This window comes from Acanthopagrus latus, chromosome 8, assembly GCF_904848185.1.
Source record: "Acanthopagrus latus isolate v.2019 chromosome 8, fAcaLat1.1, whole genome shotgun sequence".
Lineage (NCBI taxonomy): Eukaryota > Metazoa > Chordata > Actinopteri > Spariformes > Sparidae > Acanthopagrus > Acanthopagrus latus.
Window position 1 is genome coordinate 12,658,826 of NC_051046.1, and position 21,110 is coordinate 12,679,935.

At 42.6% G+C, this 21,110-nt stretch overlaps 1 protein-coding gene across 1 annotated transcript; it reads left to right on the forward strand.

The window, feature by feature from the left end:
- Positions 1-2,804: 2,804 nt before the first annotated feature.
- Positions 2,805-20,681, forward strand: LOC119025105 (potassium/sodium hyperpolarization-activated cyclic nucleotide-gated channel 3-like). Its single transcript, XM_037108459.1, has 8 exons — positions 2,805-3,460; positions 9,186-9,609; positions 11,517-11,678; positions 12,999-13,217; positions 14,498-14,644; positions 15,292-15,532; positions 16,709-16,873; positions 17,891-20,681. The coding sequence occupies exons 1-8, from the start codon at positions 2,805-2,807 to the stop codon at positions 19,447-19,449; spliced, it is 3,573 nt and encodes a 1,190-aa protein (XP_036964354.1). The 3' UTR covers positions 19,450-20,681.
- The last annotated feature ends 429 nt before the right edge of the window (positions 20,682-21,110 follow it).

Consider the following 21,110-nt stretch of genomic DNA (forward strand, 5'->3'; position numbering starts at 1 on the left):
ACTTAAAAAGATCTTCCCCAGACATGTTTTACAACATATAAAGATAATCTGCTTTGCACTGGTGGGTGGATGATCGGTTCCTGTCAAACAACAGGAACAGCAACCCAGACCAACACTGTCGCAGTCTGTTGAGAATTGCTGCAGTGAAACCGTGAGAATGGATATTATGTAAAACTTTACATTACTTTATGTTCAATTTCCAATTTTATTTCGTGGCATCACTGTGCCTTTCCCATGGTTGTGTTTGTGCATGAAAAACCACTTGGTTAGAGTTCGGAAAAGATCACGTTTTGGCTCAGAATAGCTGTTTTGGTTGCCGCAAACATGGCTGGAGATTGTCCAAAGGTCTCCTTAAAATATCCAGTGGTTTCACGCTTACTAATATTGAAACACAACCAACACAATCTGCCAACTTGGCAGCCTACTCACCTGCAACTACACCACCATCCCTCCACCTACCAGCAAGATCTTAAACATGCAATGTGAACATGATAAAACACCTCTTGGTAAGGTTCTGTATGCAAACTGCAGTCTCAGAAACTACCATAAAGGAACAGTTGTTCACCTAAAAAAACCTTTTTGAATCAGCCCGGGGATCGCAAATTAATTTGAAAAAAAAAAAATTACACCCAAAATCTTCACTGTAGCTGCTGAGCTAAAATTGTAAGCATGCACCCTGAAGTGAGGTGCACAAGATCAACCTGATGTCGACGGTGCAAATATTATCTTTCCAAAATAAATGTGTGATAACAAGTCTTTCGGAGACTTGAACAAACTGTGTGGAGCCACTTTAGTTTCAGTTGTTGTTGTTGTTTTTGGGTGTGTCTTGTTGTCAAGTGTGGCTCAAGTGTCAGTAATAAAACACATTTTCTTGTCACTAAATTCAGAGAAACCTAACATAATACAGTGTGTCTCCATCAAAGTTACAGGGAACTTCGAGGTTTCGCTGCCTGCAAACGTAGTGGAAAGTGATGACACGGAGTGAACTAAAATAAGGCGCAGAGTGTGAAATCCTAATCTGGGCAGTTCATGATCAGGAGACTTCAAACTTGTGGTGCTGACGCCATGACACAGATTGTTGTTGGGCTCAGGAAGATGATTACTGATGGAAAAAAACACATGTAAGAAGCAGCAATAGAGGAAACTGGGAATTCTATCAATTTGTGCCATTTTACAGCCACTGACTGGGAAACTGAAATAAATGAGGTGAAAGAAAAGTAGTCTGATAGCAGATGGAGATGCCAGTTTCACAGTGATGACACTTGGCTGCCTAAACAATTAATTATCAGTTGATAATTAATAACATATGAAATACATTGGACATGATCTATGTCGATACGAAATCAGAGGCTACATTAGGAGTTAAAAGAACAAATAAAGTAAACGAGGTTACATGCTACAAGTTACAAGGTTATGCATGTGCTCTGGTTAGGTTTAGGCACAAAAAAACACTTGGTCCAGGGTCCAGAAAACATCACCTCTTGGCTTAAAACTAGCTGTTTCAGTCGCCACATACATGGCTAGAAATTGTCCCAGAGTCTCCTTAAAAGTGTCCGGCTGTGTCACACTTACAAATGTTGAAACGCCTCCACCTCTCCACCTTCCAAGCTGACAGTCTGGTCGTAAACATGTAATGTGAACATGATAGGAGACGTTTTGTAGAAATGTCAGCCTATGACACGAACGAATATGAGAAATGTTCGCTGCCAATATTTAATTCTGGTGGCTGGGCTGGATTTTTTCCCCAGTTTGTCTTTATTATTTGTTTTAATTGATACATTTATCCTGTAAATTCCCGTATTTCTGCTGTCCTGTCAGGGCACTCTCTGACTTCACTTGAAAGTTTCAATGAGCTGTCATACTTTAGCACCTATTTATGCACAATCATACAGTGATCGGCCCACGTGTTGCCTTCTGCCTTTATACATCATAATCTTAAAAGCCACATCAGTCTTAAAAGCCAAAAAAGATATATAAAGCAAGCATGCTTTGATATATCACACGGGGATCTCAGATGAATAAAGGGAGGCTGCGGGATGAGATGTCAGTATCAGCTGGCCGGCGGACTGCGGCACAGTAACGACAAAAGCCTCGCATCCAGGATGAGATTCTTTCACCAAACTCATCAGCTCCAAGGCTGGATCGCATCCTTGAATCATCCTCCCCTCCTCGTCTCGTCCTGACTGGGCGGGGTGAGCGCGTGTGCCATCCTGGCTCCTATGGCAACCCGATAGATCAGCCCCCATCAATATTCACGTTATTGGAAAGCGAGGAGGCTGATGGATCAGTGATGTCAGGATGCAGCTGCCGGCCGCGTGCACGCGTGTCATCACCTTGCACTGACAGAGAGCTCAGATATTTTGGGGAGGTGGAGATCATGCTTTGTCATTGAGGCGCTCAGCAGCAGCGGCAGCAGCAGCGGCGGCGGCAGCAGCGGCAGCAGCAGTCTCCCACTCCGGCACGTCCGACGCTCAGCATGCTGCATCCTGATGCGCTCTCCTCTGCACGCTCTGGGGTTACCTGGATTTACACGCATTTGCCGTCCATCGCCTTCACACGGCCGTCGGAGTGATTGCCACGTATTGTTGGTTGGCGCATCTCAATGTTTGAGCCGGGGGAGAGAGGCACGTCCCAAGTGTCACAGAAGATACAACCTGTCCTGCGGATGCGCCGTCACTGTTTTGCCTCCAGTGGCACCCCAAGTGTGTGAGATTCATGATTCATCCCTCTGTTTTCTATCCTTAGAGCGCATCTCCTCTGCATCTTACAAAAAAAAATAAAAAATATATATATATTTTTTAAAAATGGAAAGATTCCAGTCTTCCATGCGCAAACGGCTCTACAGCCTGCCGCAAAACATTGGGCAAAAACCTTTCGTGATTGACGAAGGAGACGGCGGCGACAAGGACACCAAGAGGAAAAGTATCCGGCTAAAACATTTGTCCCCTCCGTCTCCTGCGAGCAGTTGCAGGAGCATCGAGGAGGCCAGGAGCGAGGACTTGGACAGGGACGTTGTTGTGAAGACCAACTTGAACGGGGACTGTCGCCTGTTCAGGGGCAGCATCTCCTCCATCACCGGGCGGCATCCACCCGGGTCGGACCCGGCGGAGCAGCGGCGCCTCATCCCCGAGGCTGACGCGGGAGTCAGCGAGACTTTCCCCGGTGAGCACGGCCCCGGGGCCCAGCAGCGGGCAGCGGGGGGGCTGAGCGGCGCAGGTGAGCAGGGATCCGTGTTCGACCAGTCAAGTTTCATCAAGTTGGAGGGCAGCGAGCAGATCATACCTGAGGACGACCGTCTGTACCAAGCCGGCTTCATGCACCGGCAGTTTGGAGCCATGCTCCAGCCGGGAGTCAACAAGTTCTCCCTGCGGATGTTGGGCAGCGAGAGGGCCGTGGAGCACGAGAGGGAGCGAGTAAAGTCTGCTGGCTTCTGGATAATCCACCCCTACAGTGATTTTAGGTAATTTGTGAGCAGAAAAAAAAAACCTTTCCTGAAAAAAAATTTGTAGCCTGATGTTGATGTAAAAAAAAAAGAACAAAAAAAAAAAAAAAACGCCATCAAACATGATAATATCACGATATAAAATTAACATGAGAAACACAGGTTAATCCTCTTTGTACCTGGAGTGTTTATTGTTTGATCACTTTAATGATAACATGATGATCAGGAGCTGAATGTGCCTCAGTAATCCACACACACGCACTCACACGCACACACACCTCCAACAACTAATTGGCTTCATTTCTGATGTTCAATACAGCACAGGCCCTTCTTTCTCACAAAGGAACATGTGATGTATCATAAAGGAGCTGGCCAGCATTCAGAATTGCTCTTATATCATCCATATGTAGGATGTGAGTGTGTGTGTGTGTGTGTGTGTATGTCCCTGTTTTGTTTGGCCTGGAGAAGTGTGTTTCCTTCCCACAGCAGGAACAGGCCGTGTGGTAAATCTAACCCACCAATTTTTCTGTACGATTTCACAAATTGAATTTTGTGCAGCAAACTAAGCCAACCTGTCGTTCCCTAATTTACCAGCCATGCATACGTGCACACTCTGCATTTCATCGCTGACTGCATGCAAACCGGCATTCTGTTCAATCACCGTCACCATCAAGGGATTTTCATGACATTTAACCTTGAGGCTCACTGTCACCATCACATTTTCACCGGCCAGTTGTACGACCGATGTGTGTCACTGCAGTTTTTTTCCACTCATCTGAATTACACTTTTTTTTTTTCCATTTTTTTTTTTATATCATTTAGTGAGGGCAATGGATTACAGAGAGTGCAGCAGGGGCTTGGAAGTGGGGTAATCAAAATAGGGTAACATGACCATTCAAGATATTGGAAGCACACATCAGTGGAGATTATTACAGTACAATTAGTCTAATGGAGCAGAGATGGTGTGGACGGGGAGGGGGACACGCCACAGAACACCAGAGAGAGAGATAGATGGAGAGAGAGAGAGAGAGAGAGAGAGAGAGAGAGAGAGAGAGATTGAAATGAAAATGAAAATGATGTGTTGCTGAGGAGGAATGAGGACATCCAGCTGTTTGCTCTGTGTACAAAGCGCGAGGTGTCACTACTTCGTGCTCGGTTTGGGGTCACACTCGGAGCAGGAGCAGGTGCCCACCTGCTGTGGGGGGCTCTTGAGGCGAACACTTGATCCTGCAGATCCCATTTCCAGCTACAGGTGTAAACCTTTGCACCATTAAAGGGTATTTGGGTCATTTTTGGCTTACTCATGAATCCAATCCTAATCCTGGAAACACTCAACTTCACCCCCTGATATCTGCAACAGTTGTGTGCTTACAAACTACTGTGTGTGTGTGTGTGTGTCCGGGACCGCTCCTCTCCTTATGTCTCCCCGTCTCTTGAAGCTACTGCTGTCTTCTATTAAAGCTTTCCATGGATACAGCTGCAGACATACTGAACTGGCACACTGCGTAAATATGGTTAATATGATTGCTGGTGGGCCTGAGCCACAGTACAGGTGTGTGTTAAGCCACTGAGCTGCATGCAGGCTGTTGTGGCTTCAGCTGCGCTCTGGCAGCAAGAGATAAGTATCTCTAGTACAAATGTGATCCCTTTTTCAGCTGTCCTGATTGATCTAAGCTCCTTTCACCATTTTAAGCCTTTTTGTGTTCACTTTGCCTGTAACTCCCCTCTCTCTTTGTGCACTCATGCTCTTAAACGTAGCTGCACTCTGACCCAAATAGTGCAAGACTCCACTCTGGGACCAGTAAAGGTCTAGAGACCCCATAACTGTCGGATGCCTTTTTTTTTTTTTTTTTTTTTTGATGGTAACACCAGATTACACCGGCAAGTTGTCCGGCCCAGCGCTGCGTGCACAGTCAGCGGGGTGGTCCGAAGGGGACGGCAGTAATGCACTGTCCCCTGCAGACCTTTTTTTTTTTCTTTTTTTTTGTGGTCCAGCTGTTCCAGTGCTCTGCAGCAGCAGCACAGTGACGTGTGCAGAGCAGTAATGCTAACTACTCAACATCTGGCTGATGGGAGCTGACTTCTGGAGATGACATGGATTCCCAGGAGATAACGGTGGATTTAGCTGGAGAGGGGAAGTGCAATTAGGACCAGTGTGTCACCGCAGAGACAACAGGCAGATGAGGGGAGGAATGCAAATGGTTTGTTTGGCAGAGAACAACAGAAAGCTGATTAGAGCAAATGGCCAACCTGCCCCTTACGGGTTCCCTCTGTTTGTGATGTTCTCCTGTGAAGGTCCGGTGCGACTGAAGTTTGTAAGCTGTGGTCACGTCTCTGCTGCTGATCACCTCACCACATCACCAGGAACACAACAGCCAGATGTTAGTGGGTTTTTTCGGGAAGAACGTGTCAGTCTAATACTTGTCTTTTCAGTAGCTGTGGTTACATGGACGGCATGTCTTCAGTCTGACTGAAATCATTCTGATAATATATTCCAACAGACTCATGTTGTCTAAATATAGATCAATCGATACACACCAATCCCTCTAATTTTCAATTTTTTTCAATGCTTACACACCACCACACCCTCTGACAGCTAGTTGACTCACTCACATTATTTTTAAAGGGCAAATCTGAAGTGAATCAACAAATGTTTCTTACTGCTGTTTCTGTTACTGGCCAAGAAAAGTTGTAATTGTAGTTTGGTGCGGGTGTCAACCAGCGTTAATGAAGGAATATAAAAAAGATAAGAGGTGCTGAAGCATTTACACACTATTATCATACGTGTATTATTAACACAAGATCAGTATTTCATTTTTTTTTAAAACCATGGTTATCGTCAATATAGGTATATCGCCAACAAACAATATTGCAGCAGCAAAGGCAGAAGCGAAAACAGAGCATCGGTTAAAACAGTAGTAATAAATAGTAAGAAATATTTACAAGTATACATAAAAAAAAAGCAGAAGAAAAAATATAAACAATATAAATAAGAAATAAAAACTCCAAAAACATTGACGCTATTGCACGTTGAGACGTGGGTAGGTCAAAGGTTTACACCACCTCCCTCCATCTGATTCTAACTTTATTCAGATGGAATCAGCCTCTTCTATTCTGATGATTAGCAGAATAAATGCAGCAAATAATGGATTTCAAGTTTTGATTTATACCTGTTGACAAGATTGTGAGAAATGTCCTCTGATTTACTTTCACCTCTCGTGTATGCAACAGTCGTTTGTCTATTAAGTGTGGTGACTGTACAGTGCCTCATACGCCCTGAGTGCCTTTTTAAGTGGTGTAATGCATGCGCCACCCCCCACCTGTAGTTACGCTGACCCTGCAGGTGTGCGAGGCTCCTGTTGGATCGATCGGTGGTTAATTAGGTCTCTTGAAATGGATCGGACATGCTATCACATGCATGCATGCTCTCTCATCTCGAAAGCATTCAGGATGGTAACTGGTAAACAAACACTCTCCATATCTCTGGCTGGTGCTTGTGAGCATGTGTGTTATTGAGTGTGTGCATGTTTCCTTTGAATTAAAGTGCTCTGATATCGTCCTCTGTTACACACTGATAACTCAATGATCATTCAAAAACAGTGAAAAAAAAGAAATAAAGACAAGTGAGAACGAACAACATCCAATCTCACGATAGTAAACGGCAAGAAACAGAGACTTTTTTATATATATTCAGCCTGTAACTGTTGGTTATAATGTGCTAGATGTTTTTAATAAAGCTCTGAAATTAAATGAAAACATTTTGTAATATCTTGAAATGCAATTTTGAGATGTCACCGTGAGAACAGCTAAAAGCAGCCCCTGTTTTTTATGCAATTATAGGTGAAATTGAACCTTCCGCTGCTGATACTTGAGGATGTAGTTAGTTGTGAAAATTAATATTTCCTCATGAGCAATTCAGATGAATTCCAGTAACGCGTTTTCCTCTCCGTCCATATGGCCAGAAGCCCAGTATCGAACTGAATTAGGGAACCATTGTTGTTTCATCGTTGCGTTGCCCTGTTTATTCTCAGTAGCGGCAGTTTGTTTGCACAGTTTGTTTCTTCTCAGTTGAACATGAATCTGCTGGGTTTCGAGTCACAGTGTGCAAATGCAATTTGCCCAGAGATTAATTTCTATTTGAAGTTCTTTCATGTCCAGAGCTGCTCTGAATATGCAGCACATCTTCAGTATGCACATAGACACTCACACTCAAGCTCCTGCTTTAAAAGTCCTCTGTGTGAACTGATAGAAATTATGTATTTTCATCATCTACTCAAGTTTCTCTCAGATTTTTTTCTTTACTGTTCTGATGAAAGAAAACAGACTAAAAAGTTCAGACTTCTGATATTCAGTCCTCGCATTAGGGCTATTATTAACGATTATTTTTTATAGCTAGTCAATTTTCAAATCATTTTCCAGAACAGGGCTGTCCAAACTTTTTCCCTCAGTAGGAAAACTAAAACTTTATGATCTTAGAAAATTAGATGTTGCTAAAAGGATGCACAGAGGGACAAGTGAGAAAAACAAATTCTGATGATCCATTTTCTGATCATTTTTTTTCCCCTTGTACTTCTTACTTAATAAATGTGAAAAAAAGAAAAAAGGTTTGCAGGATAATCTTTCAAAGTTTCCTTTCACTTGTCTCTCCTCAGGGCTTCTGTAGTAATAGGATTCCAAGTTCCCTAAATTGACAAATCAAAACTTTTGGCAGACCAGCTTAGGCTCACTGGCTCCATTTTGGGCAACCCTGATCTAGATTAATCAAATCAAGTGTACCAAACTGGTAAAAAAAACAACAAAGCCTTTTATAATTCTCTAGATCCCAACGTAACATACTGTATTCAAATTGCTTGTCTGAGACCAAAACTCAAAGATATTCAGGAACAAATATGATGAAGTAGAGCATCGATTCCCACATGTTAGAGAAGCTGTAACCAGCAAATGTTTGCATTTTTGCTTTGAAAATGACTAAAATGATGAATTAATTACAACACCAGTTTTGAAGAGGTTGGGTCACTGTGTAAAACATTAACTAAACAGAGAATTTGCCCAACTTTTTGGACAAATGCTGAAAACAGCATAGAGACCATATGATTAATGTTCTACCTCATCAACCAGCTTTTGTCCACATTCTTCTTCCCCTTGAATTTGTGCAAATCTGTTTATTCTGGATTTGATGCCAAACAAGTTGGGACAGGAGCAGCAAAAGTATAAGAAAGTTATCAAACACTCAATGTGTGCCTGATTGGACCATTCCACCGGTAATCAGGTTCATTGCTAGCAGGTATCATGATCGGGTAAAAACGGGCATCCGTGAAAAGTTCAGTCGCTCACAAGCAAGGACGGGTCAAGGTTCACCACTCTGATTGTGTGAAAGATCTCACCACATGAGCTTGGGAACATTTCGTATATCTGTAAAGTCAGTTTTACACAGCATCCCAGCTTTTTTGGAATCAGGGTTGCGTCACAATAGTTGCCGATTGAGTGTCTCTGGTCGCTTCTACGTTTCCAGTTTGGGTCCATCTGGGGATCTTTGTTGCATGGCTGTCCCCATTTCTCTCCCCTTATTTTCTGTCATTCCTCAGGTATGAAATAAAAACCTCACTTTTGCCTCCTGACACAAAAAAAGCTCAGCTATTATCTGATAGCCTGAGAGATGTTTACGATGATTTCTCCAAAGAGCTAAAGGATTGAAATGACTTTTGGCTGGTGTTACCTACAATATGAGTTATCTGTGCTTCAGGTTCTACTGGGATCTGACCATGCTGCTGCTGATGGTGGGAAACCTCATCATCATCCCTGTGGGCATCACCTTCTTCAAGGACGAGCACACGCCGCCCTGGATTGTCTTCAATGTGGTCTCGGACACCTTCTTCCTCATGGACCTGGTCCTCAACTTCCGCACAGGAATTGTCAAGGAGGACAACACAGAGATCATCCTGGACCCGCAGCAGATCAAGATCAAGTACCTGAAGACCTGGTTTGTGGTGGATTTCATCTCCTCCATACCTGTGGACTACATCTTCCTCATCGTAGAGACACGCATCAACTCGGACTTTTACAAGACGGCCCGAGCCCTGAGGATCGTCCGCTTCACCAAGATCCTCAGTCTGCTGCGGCTGCTACGCCTCTCCAGACTCATCCGCTACATCCACCAGTGGGAAGAGGTAGATTCCTGCAGGGACTTCACACTAGCTACCCGAGCGCTGTAGGGATGACGTATTTTTGTCGGCTAAACTGTTAGCAAAGTTAGCATCACCCTGGTTCTCTCAAACAAAACACCTTTTTGAATTGGATTACAGCAGAAAATAAGCCCTGTGAGAAACACAAGTACAAGATGCTTATATGTTTTTATTCAGCAAATAATCTAAAGAAGATGAACACAGCTTACCTGATATTTAAAGTGTAATTCCTGGTTTTTAAAGGCTGCATTACAGTAAAGTGATGTACATTTTGGGAACTTACCAGGTTGTCCTACTTGCTCCAATACCTGACTTAACCCATTTTGTCTTTACATCCATAGTACTTATGATTATTCTTAAAAAACCTCATTGTGTTGATATTTTATGAAAGTAGTCATCCCTACAGTGTTGTCTCAATATCAGTATTGAAGTATGTGGTCCCACATATTATCCTAGCATTTATGAAGTACTTTTCAGGAGATTTGAAATTATCTAGATATGTATTGTGTATCAAGCCTAAAATTATTGCAATGCTATTTAAGGTGACCAGAAATACACAGCTAGTGTATCTAATGAACAAACTAAACCACACTCAACGTCACCTGACATCACATGATTTCAGCGTCACCACTAAGCTTCCTATTTCACTACAACAGAGACACACTTTATTATAGAATGATGTACAAGTCCGAACATTTAAGTTACAATAGTTTGGACACCATGAGTGTGAACACAACAGGGTTATAAAAGCAGAGCAGTAAGTAGACGAGTCTCTGTGTTTGGCATGTTGACATTTAATGTCCTCGATAATATCTGTAGCTTCACTCCACCACCACCGACAGCCGCCTCTTTTAAGACATGTAAAAAGCTTTCACATTCAGGAGTGGGGTATATACTGACGTATTTGTTGTTGTAGACGTAACACATTTCTCATACTTGTCTTAGAAAGGTGAATGAGCTGCTTCTGTATTCTGCCAGCTCCACTGTTTGGAGTAATTTAGGTCTCGGTGCCAGACTAAAGGGACCGAACCACGACCTTCCGATCAGCCATCTAACCAGAAAGTAATTCATAAAATTCATAGATTTTGAGATGAGGGGATCCAGAAGTGCAAAAATGTTAACTCATTTCTGGGTTCTTAGGATTTAACCCTGCAGAGCTCTGTTGATTATTTGTCAGTTACTGAATCATCAACAAATCTGAGAGTTGCTTTAGTCATTTTTAGGAAAATATCCCAGAATTTCTCTGCTTCCAGTTTTACAGTGACAGTAAATTGAACAGCTTTTGGTTTTGAGCAGCTGGCTGGACAAAACAAGCACACCACTTTGCTTTGAAAAAATGTAGGAGGAATTATTCACAGTTTTCTGACATTTTACAGAACGAATGGATTTATTAATTATGAAAGTATGATGAACATAGTGAGATGTGCCTTGCATCACTAGGAAAGTTTTGGACTGTTTTCTGACTACTACATTTTTTAAGGGAAAATACAAGATCCTGCTTATTGTACAAAAACAAACGTCCATATTCTTAAAGCTGTAGAGTTAATTTGTTGGATCCCCTCTGAGACTCACACACAGTCAACTTACTTAACAGGTACTTTCCGACATTAACTTATTTCTCTAATTCCAACCGAGGCTGCTCTCCCCACAGGCCATTAATGTTGCTTGCAGATGGTTACGCAACCATGAAACAGCCTGTACCGGTCTGTAGAAGATTAAGAACAATGCTGTCTGCTATAGGACCCCTGTGTCCATCGGACCACACGGGACCTGATGTATATTTCAAATCCTCTGATTGCGTGATAGAAAATTGAAATTTCTATAGATTTATTTACAAAGAGATGTGCGTTTGTTTGTTTCAGCTCCACTAACGCTGATAATCTGCATCGCAGGTTTTCCATATGACTTATGATCTGGCCAGTGCCATGGTTCGCATCATGAACCTGATTGGTATGATGCTGCTGCTGTGTCACTGGGACGGCTGTCTGCAGTTCCTGGTCCCCATGCTGCAGGACTTCCCTGCTGACTGCTGGGTCACCAGAAACAAGATGGTGGTAAGTGGATTATTTATGAGTCAGACAGCAATCCTAATGTGTTGCTCCTTTAGGCCAACCAACTTCACTTTCTCCCTATGAGTCCTGCATGAACACAATATTGTTTTACATGAGAGATTTTCAGTATTTTTTTCTTCTGTCAGGGCTTTTTTTTTCACTGTTTTGAAAAAGGTGATGTCACTTACTTCTGTGCACCAGTCATTACTTTAGTTACATTCCAAACAAATCTGATGACAGTTTTGTGGATGTTTGGTCGCTGTCAGTCAAATCAGATCGAAACAGTCCTGATGAAGCAGCTCAGCTGAGGTTTTGAATGTTAAACGCTCAATAAATAATATTGAAAGGGCAACTTCAGTCATTTTCCAATTTTAACCTAATTTCCCGTGTTTTGCCCTCCTTCAAAGTACATCCACTTAGTGACGGGCTCAGATTGTTATCCTAAGTGTCTGACAACGTAATAGAAATGATCCTTCAGAGACAGAAGAGTACAATCCTTTTTAGTTTAAACCAGAAACAGCTGCCAAATAACTCTCACTAAAGCCACCAGACTCCATTCGCAGAAACAGTAATTTTGTTGTTTGTAAAATACACAGAAAACACTGAAAAACAAAACAAAACAAATAATACAACAAAACAACCTTGGTTAGTCTTTCAATTGTTCTAACAATCATCAACTTTTGGACTGTGGGAAGTAAATTTAATTCACCGTGTTAGAAGTGAAAAAAAACAAACAGTCATAGATATTTAACGACAGCGGTTTTAATCCACTTAATCGTATCTGGCTGATTGAATTAATTGATTAGTTGATCAACATACATTTCAGTGGCAGCTATTTGAATAATAAACAAAACTGGTTTCAGCCTCTTAAATGTGAGGGTTTGAATTTTATTTTTTTCATACTAAATGAAGTAAAATATCTTTGGATTTAAGACCATTGGTAAATTAAAACAAGCTTTATTCTTTCAGTGGATCATAGCGGACAATCTCCTGACATTTCAAAGACAAAATCATTTGGCGCATTAGTGAGAAAATAATTGTCAGATCAAGCGATAATGGAACGTCAGTGTTAATTGCAGCCTTAAAAACTGTCAAGGATTACACTATTAATTATCTGTCTGAGTGCAGATTATATTAGCAGAGCAAATTGTGCCACATAAAAAAAAAAAAAACCTCAACCAGGACTGTAATAAGTCCTCCCATGTTTAAAGGGATGTTTTAGTCTGAGCATCATCACCTCTTGATCTTAAAGTCTGACACAGATGTGCTGCGGCTCTGTGGATATTGATAAACCTTCTCTTTCCAACTCTTTGTGCCTCACAGAACGACACCTGGGGTCAGCAGTACTCCTACGCCCTTTTCAAAGCCATGAGTCACATGCTGTGCATCGGCTACGGCCTGTACCCTCCCATCGGCATGGCTGACGTGTGGCTCACCATCCTCAGCATGATTGTGGGCGCTACCTGCTTCGCCATGTTTGTGGGTCATGCAACTGCACTCATTCAGTCTCTGGACTCCTCCAGGAGGCAGTACCAAGAAAAGGTGGGTGTTTGGCTCTGCATGGCTGCTTTTTGTCCCAAAAAAAAAACCCAGTTTATTTCAGCCTAAGAGCTGAATTCAGTGGTGGAATGTGACAGCATGCCTTTTTTACAGTCTCAAAAAGAAAATGTAAAACTACTGGTACATCCCATTTTGATATGACAAACAAGAAGAGTAGAACTTAACAATACTTCTACACTGGTAATTGTACTGCATATGAATATAAAGGCATACAAGGACTACAAATAAGTACACAAAAGGTGGAAATTTAAATTAAAACGAGCAAGATTAGGAGTATGTATGTATGAATGAAAGAAAAACAGAACTAGAGTGAGACTTGGTGGAGAAACATATTTGAATTCTCTAGATCCAGATTTTTTGTTTGTATCTTCATCAGCTTGTATTCCCTCATAGACGCCAGACGCCTAAAAACATGCCAGAATTTGCTTCAGTAAAGGTGTTGAATACACTGAAATACAGTTAAAGTGGCCGATGATGATATTAAGTGAGAAAGTATTTCATCCAGTAATGATGCTAAGACTTGTTAAACTATCAAGGTCATTTATTTGTCATTATACAACCTATGGTGACTTGAAATTAAGGTTGCGGTTCCTTCATGCTACACACACATAAATTTAGGATAAAAACAAGTAAAATATATATATATATATATATATATATATATATATATATATATATATATATATATATATATATATATATATATATATATATATATATATATATATTCATATATATATATATTCATATATTTATTTAAAATATTACAACTGCCTGGCAGAAATCTTAAGTAAGAAAATGGCCCACAGATCTAGCTTTCTGAGCTACTTTTGTGTCTGTTTTTAACTTTAAGTGAAAAAAAAAACTGACTTGCAGTGAGTAACATACATAAAGATTTGGTACACGGACGTTCATATGTGCTTTGCTGGCAGAGCACGCGGCTGAAGGACGGACTAGTTAATGTTATTAGCTGCAGCCTGCAGAGCACAACTGTATCTGTCAGATGGGACAGAAGCGCAGCATTGCTCTGTGGGAAGGTTTCACAGATGGCCTGACAGTTGACTGTTAACATAATGAGACACATTATAGTCCACCTCTGAGCCAACACATCAATCAGTTTAATATATCCATTCTGACATGACTTTGCATTTTGTCTTTGCACTTACACTGCAGCTAGAGTTATTTCTGTTGCGGCTGTTCACTCTGACACTCTTTTATTGAATTTATCATTTTGCTCAGTGGACATGTGTCTGTCGTTACAGTATAAGCAGGTGGAGCAGTACATGTCCTTCCACAAGCTCCCTGCCGATATGCGCCAGAGAATCCACGACTACTACGAGCACCGTTACCAGGGCAAGATGTTTGACGAGGAGAGCATCCTGGAGGAGCTGAACGAGCCGCTGCGAGAGGTCAGAACTAAGTCATCGACCTCGATTCTGCTACTGAGTCATCATAATGTTGGCTAAAATAATCCACTTTAATTCCTCCTCTTTAGCATTTATAACAAACTATGACATAGTTTTAAGCAGCTATAAGGGTTTATTAAAGCATTTGTCAACAGTTAGGACCCATGTGGCTGCTGTATATACAGATAATAAGTATAATAATAGAAAAGAGAGAATTCAGGATGTGCATTATTAACCACTTCAAAATGCCTTTACACCTGCTTACAAGATCATTATTGTGTGTTATTGCCCTTTTATTAAAGTCATACAGTAGGTAATTAGAGGATTAATGTCTCACAGAAAATGTTTTTAATTTAATTTAGTTTTTCAATTGTTTTATGTTATGAGCAACAAATATGTGAATTAATCAAGTGCTCTAAATGGTTTACAGTTAATTATTTGTGTAATGTAATAGGGCTCTCTTACTTTGCACGATAATGTTAATAGTCGTGTAATCTGATTAGTAATGACTGGAGACTGTATGAGGACAGAGAGCCTCATTAACAGAGCACTAAGCCACCGCTAACGGCCCTGCTTTTATAATGATTGGAAGTGTACACACTGACATGTGTTGCCTTAAATCTAAAACACTTTCTTTCTGCCTCCCGCAGGAGATCATCAACTTTAACTGTCGTAAACTGGTGGCCTCCATGCCTCTGTTCGCCAACGCTGATCCGAACTTTGTCACCTCCATGTTGACCAAGCTGCGCTTCGAGGTCTTCCAGCCGGGCGACTACATCATCCGAGAGGGAACCATCGGCAAGAAGATGTACTTCATCCAGCACGGCGTCGTCAGTGTCCTGACTAAGAGCAGCAAAGACACCAAACTGTCCGACGGCTCTTATTTTGGAGGTAAGGTCTGCACGCAGCCTGCTGTGTGTACCACATGATAATATATTCTGTAGCTGGCAACGAGTCAGTTTGAATGTATGTGAAGGAGCAGGGGTAGTATGATTTGTTTTGATTTATTTTTTTCTCCAGCACTCAGCAGATTAACTTCCCTGACTATTACAGCAGAGAAAAATTGTCCACATCATCTCCTTAAAAGGGCTCGGGGACTAAGAGGAGCAAAGCTTTGTGATCTTTGATTCCATCTGTGGGGGTTTTCCCCTTTTGTTGGCACCATATTTAAAGCTGAAATCCATAACTTTCCATTTGTTGCCGCCTTTGTTACGTTGTCTCAGCCATGTCACTGTCCAGCTGTGAATGTGATCATCAAATGTAAACCAGGAAACATCGATATTTAATTTACTTCACTCGCATTTTCAGATGAAAGCAGTGTAATCTGGCAACCAGAGATTATTTCGAACCATATTTTAATGTTCAACCATAATCCATCATACCTTTTTTAAAACAAGACTGATATGTTAATCACAAAATGTTTTATATATTGTGGCTTAGAGCTGCTCTAAGAAGAACAAACAGATTTAAGAGTGACAAATGAGGACAGAAAATGTGTGTCCAAATCCAACACATGGCAAAATGAATATGTCACAAATCCCACGTTGTCATGTGTAATAAATAGATTAAATTGATAAACAGGACAGGAAGAGAGAGGGGTGTGTGTGTGTGTGTGTGTGTGTGTGTGAGTCTGAGTGTGTGTGTGCGGTTTTGTATATCCTCAATATGTCTGTCCTGAAAAATATGTCTACTTTTTTTTTAAATGGCGCATTATTTTATCTTTTTGATCTGGCACGACACACGAGGTCAGGACAAACTGTAAGCTGCAGAAATTGCATTAAGTGCTCCATCTGTGGGGTTCAGAGACATCGGTCTTTTCATGTTTTATCGTCTCACATGAATAAAACTATTTTTTGTCTTTTCCTTTTATGAATGGATCTAAAACGACAGAAATTTGGCTGTGATGTTTCGCAAAACTTGTGGAAGAAAAAAGGAAAAATCATCATTTAACGATTAATATGAGGAACCTTTTTAAATGCTTGACGTTAAAAATGCTGAGTGGAATTCTGCAGGGCATGTTTTAAAGAAACAGTTTGAATTATCTTTTTTTTCTCTCCCCTCTTGCAGAGATCTGCCTGCTGACACGAGGCAGGAGGACAGCCAGCGTGCGAGCAGATAACTACTGTCGGCTTTACTCTCTGTCGGTGGACAACTTCAACGAGGTGCTGGAGGAGTATCCGATGATGAGGAGGGCCTTCGAGACTGTGGCTCTGGACCGCCTGGACCGCATTGGTGAGTCCTAAATCCTCTTTACGAGTTTTACTGTTAAGTATCATTATTTATATGCTGATATTTCATTTCATTTGCTTCTATACGTCAAATATGATTGCCTGTGTGGTAGCGTGATGTTTTATTACTGGTTCTACACAGCCGCGTTGGTGGAGGCAGTGGCTGACAGGATGTGCGATATGTGGAGTGAACATTCAAACGCAGGATTAGGATTAGCCTGTCATGATATCTACGTTTAGTCGGACAATTTATTTGTCTCAGAAGTGATTGCGATAAAATGTTTCAATAACTGAATAAACCAGCTGTTCTCAGAGCAAAATAAGGTCAAGAACACTGTTTGAAGCTAGACAGGTGGCAGGGTCTGTCTAATATAAACAAAGTAAAACAGAAATTGTGTTGTCCTTTAAGGTCAGTTTGTTTATTCAGTTTATTCAAAAGAATTAGTCACTGAAGATCCTTCTCTTCTGATTCAAATTTATTTCCCAAACTGTCTTTATGAAATCCTATTTCAATAAGATAGAGAAGATAATTAGAATAAAACATTAAACCAAATGTGAATAAATGCTTACGTCTTTTAAGGCAAGGAAATCCTGCTAGTTATTCTGCCATTATATCAGCAAAAATGATGGTGACGTTCTTATGTAAACAAACTTGAATGTAAAACAACATGTATTGTACACATGTATTGATAAGCTGATTTGAATGATATTATTATCATGACAGGGGAACACAGGGTCCAATGAAGCCGTTTAAACTTATTATAAAGCCGAGGTTGAGGGGATGTTTATTTCAATACACAAGGAAATATTTCAAATCACAAAACTGGACACAACAATGGATTCAATTGGAAGAATAAAGAACAATTGTTCAGTAGTATTCTCCCATCATTAAGTAGAATAGAATTAAATAAGATTTAGGATTTAACTCAGTTTCATTTTAGGCTGTGGACTTGTCCTGATAGTTTGTAGTGTGTGCTCATTAATGAGAACATGCATGGCCTTATTTGTGCTCTTTCAACAGGGAAGAGGAACTCTGTTCTTCAGCATAAAGTGCAGCATCACCAAAGTTCTGGCACTCTGAACTTCCAAGAGAGCGAAATCATCCAAAGAATAGTGCAACATGACCGCGACATGGCCCAGTGCACGCAGCTGATCCAGACCAGCCTCAACCCTTCCCCTGCTCCCCCATCACCCACCCCGGTCATCTGGGCTCCATTGGTTCAGGCCCCGCTCCAGGCTGCTGCTGCCACCACCCCACTGGCTCTGGCCTTAGCCCACCAGTCCCAGCTGCCTCCGATCCTCTTCCACCATCCTCTGGCACCAGGCGCCCTGAAGGAGCCCTCCACCACTAGCCATCCAAAGAAAGTCCATGTTGGAGCGACAATGTCCGGCAGCTGTGGTTCAGGGCACGGTTCTCCTGCCAGCGCCACCAAATTCAGATCTGGGGTTGAGACTCCCACCCTGGCGTCCCTCAGGACACACCATTACTCTGCTGGGTCAGTGTCACCCACCCTGATGTCTCAGCCCATCTTCACGAGCAGCCTGCAGCCTCTGGGGCCACTGCCCTCACACCAGCCCCCTCCCCATCATCCGCCTTCCAGCATGGCATCAGCCTTCCCCATCAGCCAGGCCACTGTGTCCTATACCTGCTCTGCTCAGCTCCACTCTCAACCCTTCCACGGTGCTATGACCACCCCACCACACCCAATAGGTTTACTCCAGCAGGGGGTGCCAGGGAGGCTAGTAGGGAGATTCCCAGCCCCCTCCGCCTCAGCCATAAGCCCTCTGATCTCCAGCTCAGTCGGCCCCATCCTAAGCCAGCTGCAGCAGACCTCTCACGCCACCATGCAGCAACAGATGGGGTTCAGTCATGACAGAGCAAGCAGGACAATCAGTGGTCTGAACCTCCCACGTTTCCCCTTCATCACCAGCACCCAGTCGTCCAGTGGATGTTCTCAGCCGGGGTCTGCAGTCGGAGCTGGGGCCGCAGCCTCCCTGGCACAGCATAGTCTTGCAGGTCTCCATTCTGTTTTCCTCCCCCAGGTCCTCCCCGAGCACTCGGCCCTTGCCTCTCTGGCCCAATATGGCTCTGCCGAGGTCTCGCCCTGCTACACGCCTCCAGTTCACAGTCCCAGCAAACAGAGCCCTGTGAGGGGAAGGACAGTTTACCACAGTGAGCTCCCCTGCACCGTGGGCTCTCACAGCCCTCTAATGCCCCAAACTTCGTGCCCCACCAGGATGACCTGTACCCTCAAAGAGAGGGCCGAGTCCTCGCTGGATCTCTTTACCCAGGAAATAAAGACTATCTCAGGCTCGCACAGCTCTATACACCGGGAACGGCCTTTGGCCATGAGTGGCTCCTCAGAGGGGGCGGTGGGGGCATCGAGCCCTCTCTCCTCCCCCATGGCTGTCAGTAAACCCTACAGCCCGATCCCGGGTCAAGCCACCCCTGTCAGTCGGACACATTCAGGGCCCGAACCTCAGAACCAGTCCGTAGGTGTCCGCTCTCCCCTCACTAGATCGCCTGCTAAGATGTTAGAGACCGAACACAAACAGTCCAAACTTCCATCCAACTTGTGAGGTTCAGACACACCCTCCTTCAACGCCTGAACAACCGAGAGATCGTCTCCTTCTTGGCATCGAGTAAACCACAATCAAATTTTAAAGTAGGAGGGTGTGTTACTCTAATCAGATTGGAGATCTGTGGTTTCATTTTTAATCAATGAATGGATTGTGGATAAAAATGGACAATGGTGGATATTTTTTCTACAGGATGTTGCATCTTTGAATATAGTAATAAATCCAAAACCTATTGATGGGTATATATAGCACCTCATGAAAATATCAATCGTTCTATGTATTGTATTATAACCACACTCTGTGATTTGTTACCAGTATTTGTTTGAACCCCACTGTCCAGGCAGTTTTATGTAACTTTTTAGTGACACCCGTTTAGTTTAACATCCGTCCACAAGTTATGATTGAAACCAAAAACCATCGTCCTATTTTCGGAAAAATCTTTTCCCCCCACTTGAGTGTGTCGTGTGAATGCAAGGTTACCCCTGAAGAGATTAGAGGAGAGACAGACTGTGCACTTTGCTCGTTTCAGAGATCACCTGACCAAATGGTTTGATGACGCCATGTCTTCCAAGATAGCGTTTCAGCAATATTGCACACCTGAATGGGTCACACAAATCAGATCACATTTAAACAAAAACTGAAGTAATGAATGTAATGTTTGTCTGTCTAAGTTTGAGGTGTGGGAATAATTTTTTGGAATGTGCAGAACTTGAGGGCGATGATGTTTTTTTCTGGAAAGTGTAACCGGTTTCAGAGACAACGCACACATTTCCTGCTCGGGCGCATGGCGAAGCGCACAACCTGATGCCAACACATTTCAGTCTGACTCTGGTACTAAAACATACACCTGAGCCATGGTTTGTGTGCCATCAGAACAGTATGCAATAATCTGTTTTTTTTTTTTAAAAAGGTACTGTGAATCGAAGCACTTGAGTTTCTTAGTTAGAACGGATTAAAACAAGGGAATTAAATGGAATTATTAAAGCAACTGTGGATAATCAAACATCCTGAAACCAGCAATGCACTAAGACTGATCTGAATGTTTCTTGCACCAGTCAAAGGGCTAAAAGCAGTTACCTGTTCGCACGGTTAATAAGGAACCCTGATGGGTCGTATTGCTGCATATTTACCTCCTTCATTTTACATCATTTGATTGTAAAATTTGGCATCTGTTGTTGAACGATTGCTGCTTTGTGATGCTATGCTGAATCAATAAGACGTGTATCACTGACTGCTTTTTTTAAAAATCCTTCTACTTGTTAATAAGTTCATGTGTTTAGATGATACTCTCTCTCTCTCTCTCTCTCTCTCTCTCTCTCTCTCTCTCTCTCTCTCTCTCTCTCTCTCTCTGTGGACCTGTGGCCGGCGAGGAACTGTGAGCAGCGAGCCGGGTCAGCAGGTCAGACCATCAGAGAATCCTGTCCATTGGCTTTAGCTGCCAGGTTACTGAACCTGAGGTGTGCTGTGACCCACCCACCCCGCCTCCCTCCGGGGAATAGAGATACTATCAGTCACTTGCCAGTCACTGCCAATGGGCTCGATCAATCTCTCATTACTATTCTCCTCCGACCCCGCACCACTACACCACCTGCCAGAGGCGTCAGCTCGGCTTGAGAGCGAGGTTACTTTGAGTGCATTCAGCTTAAGTGTGTGTGCAGGAG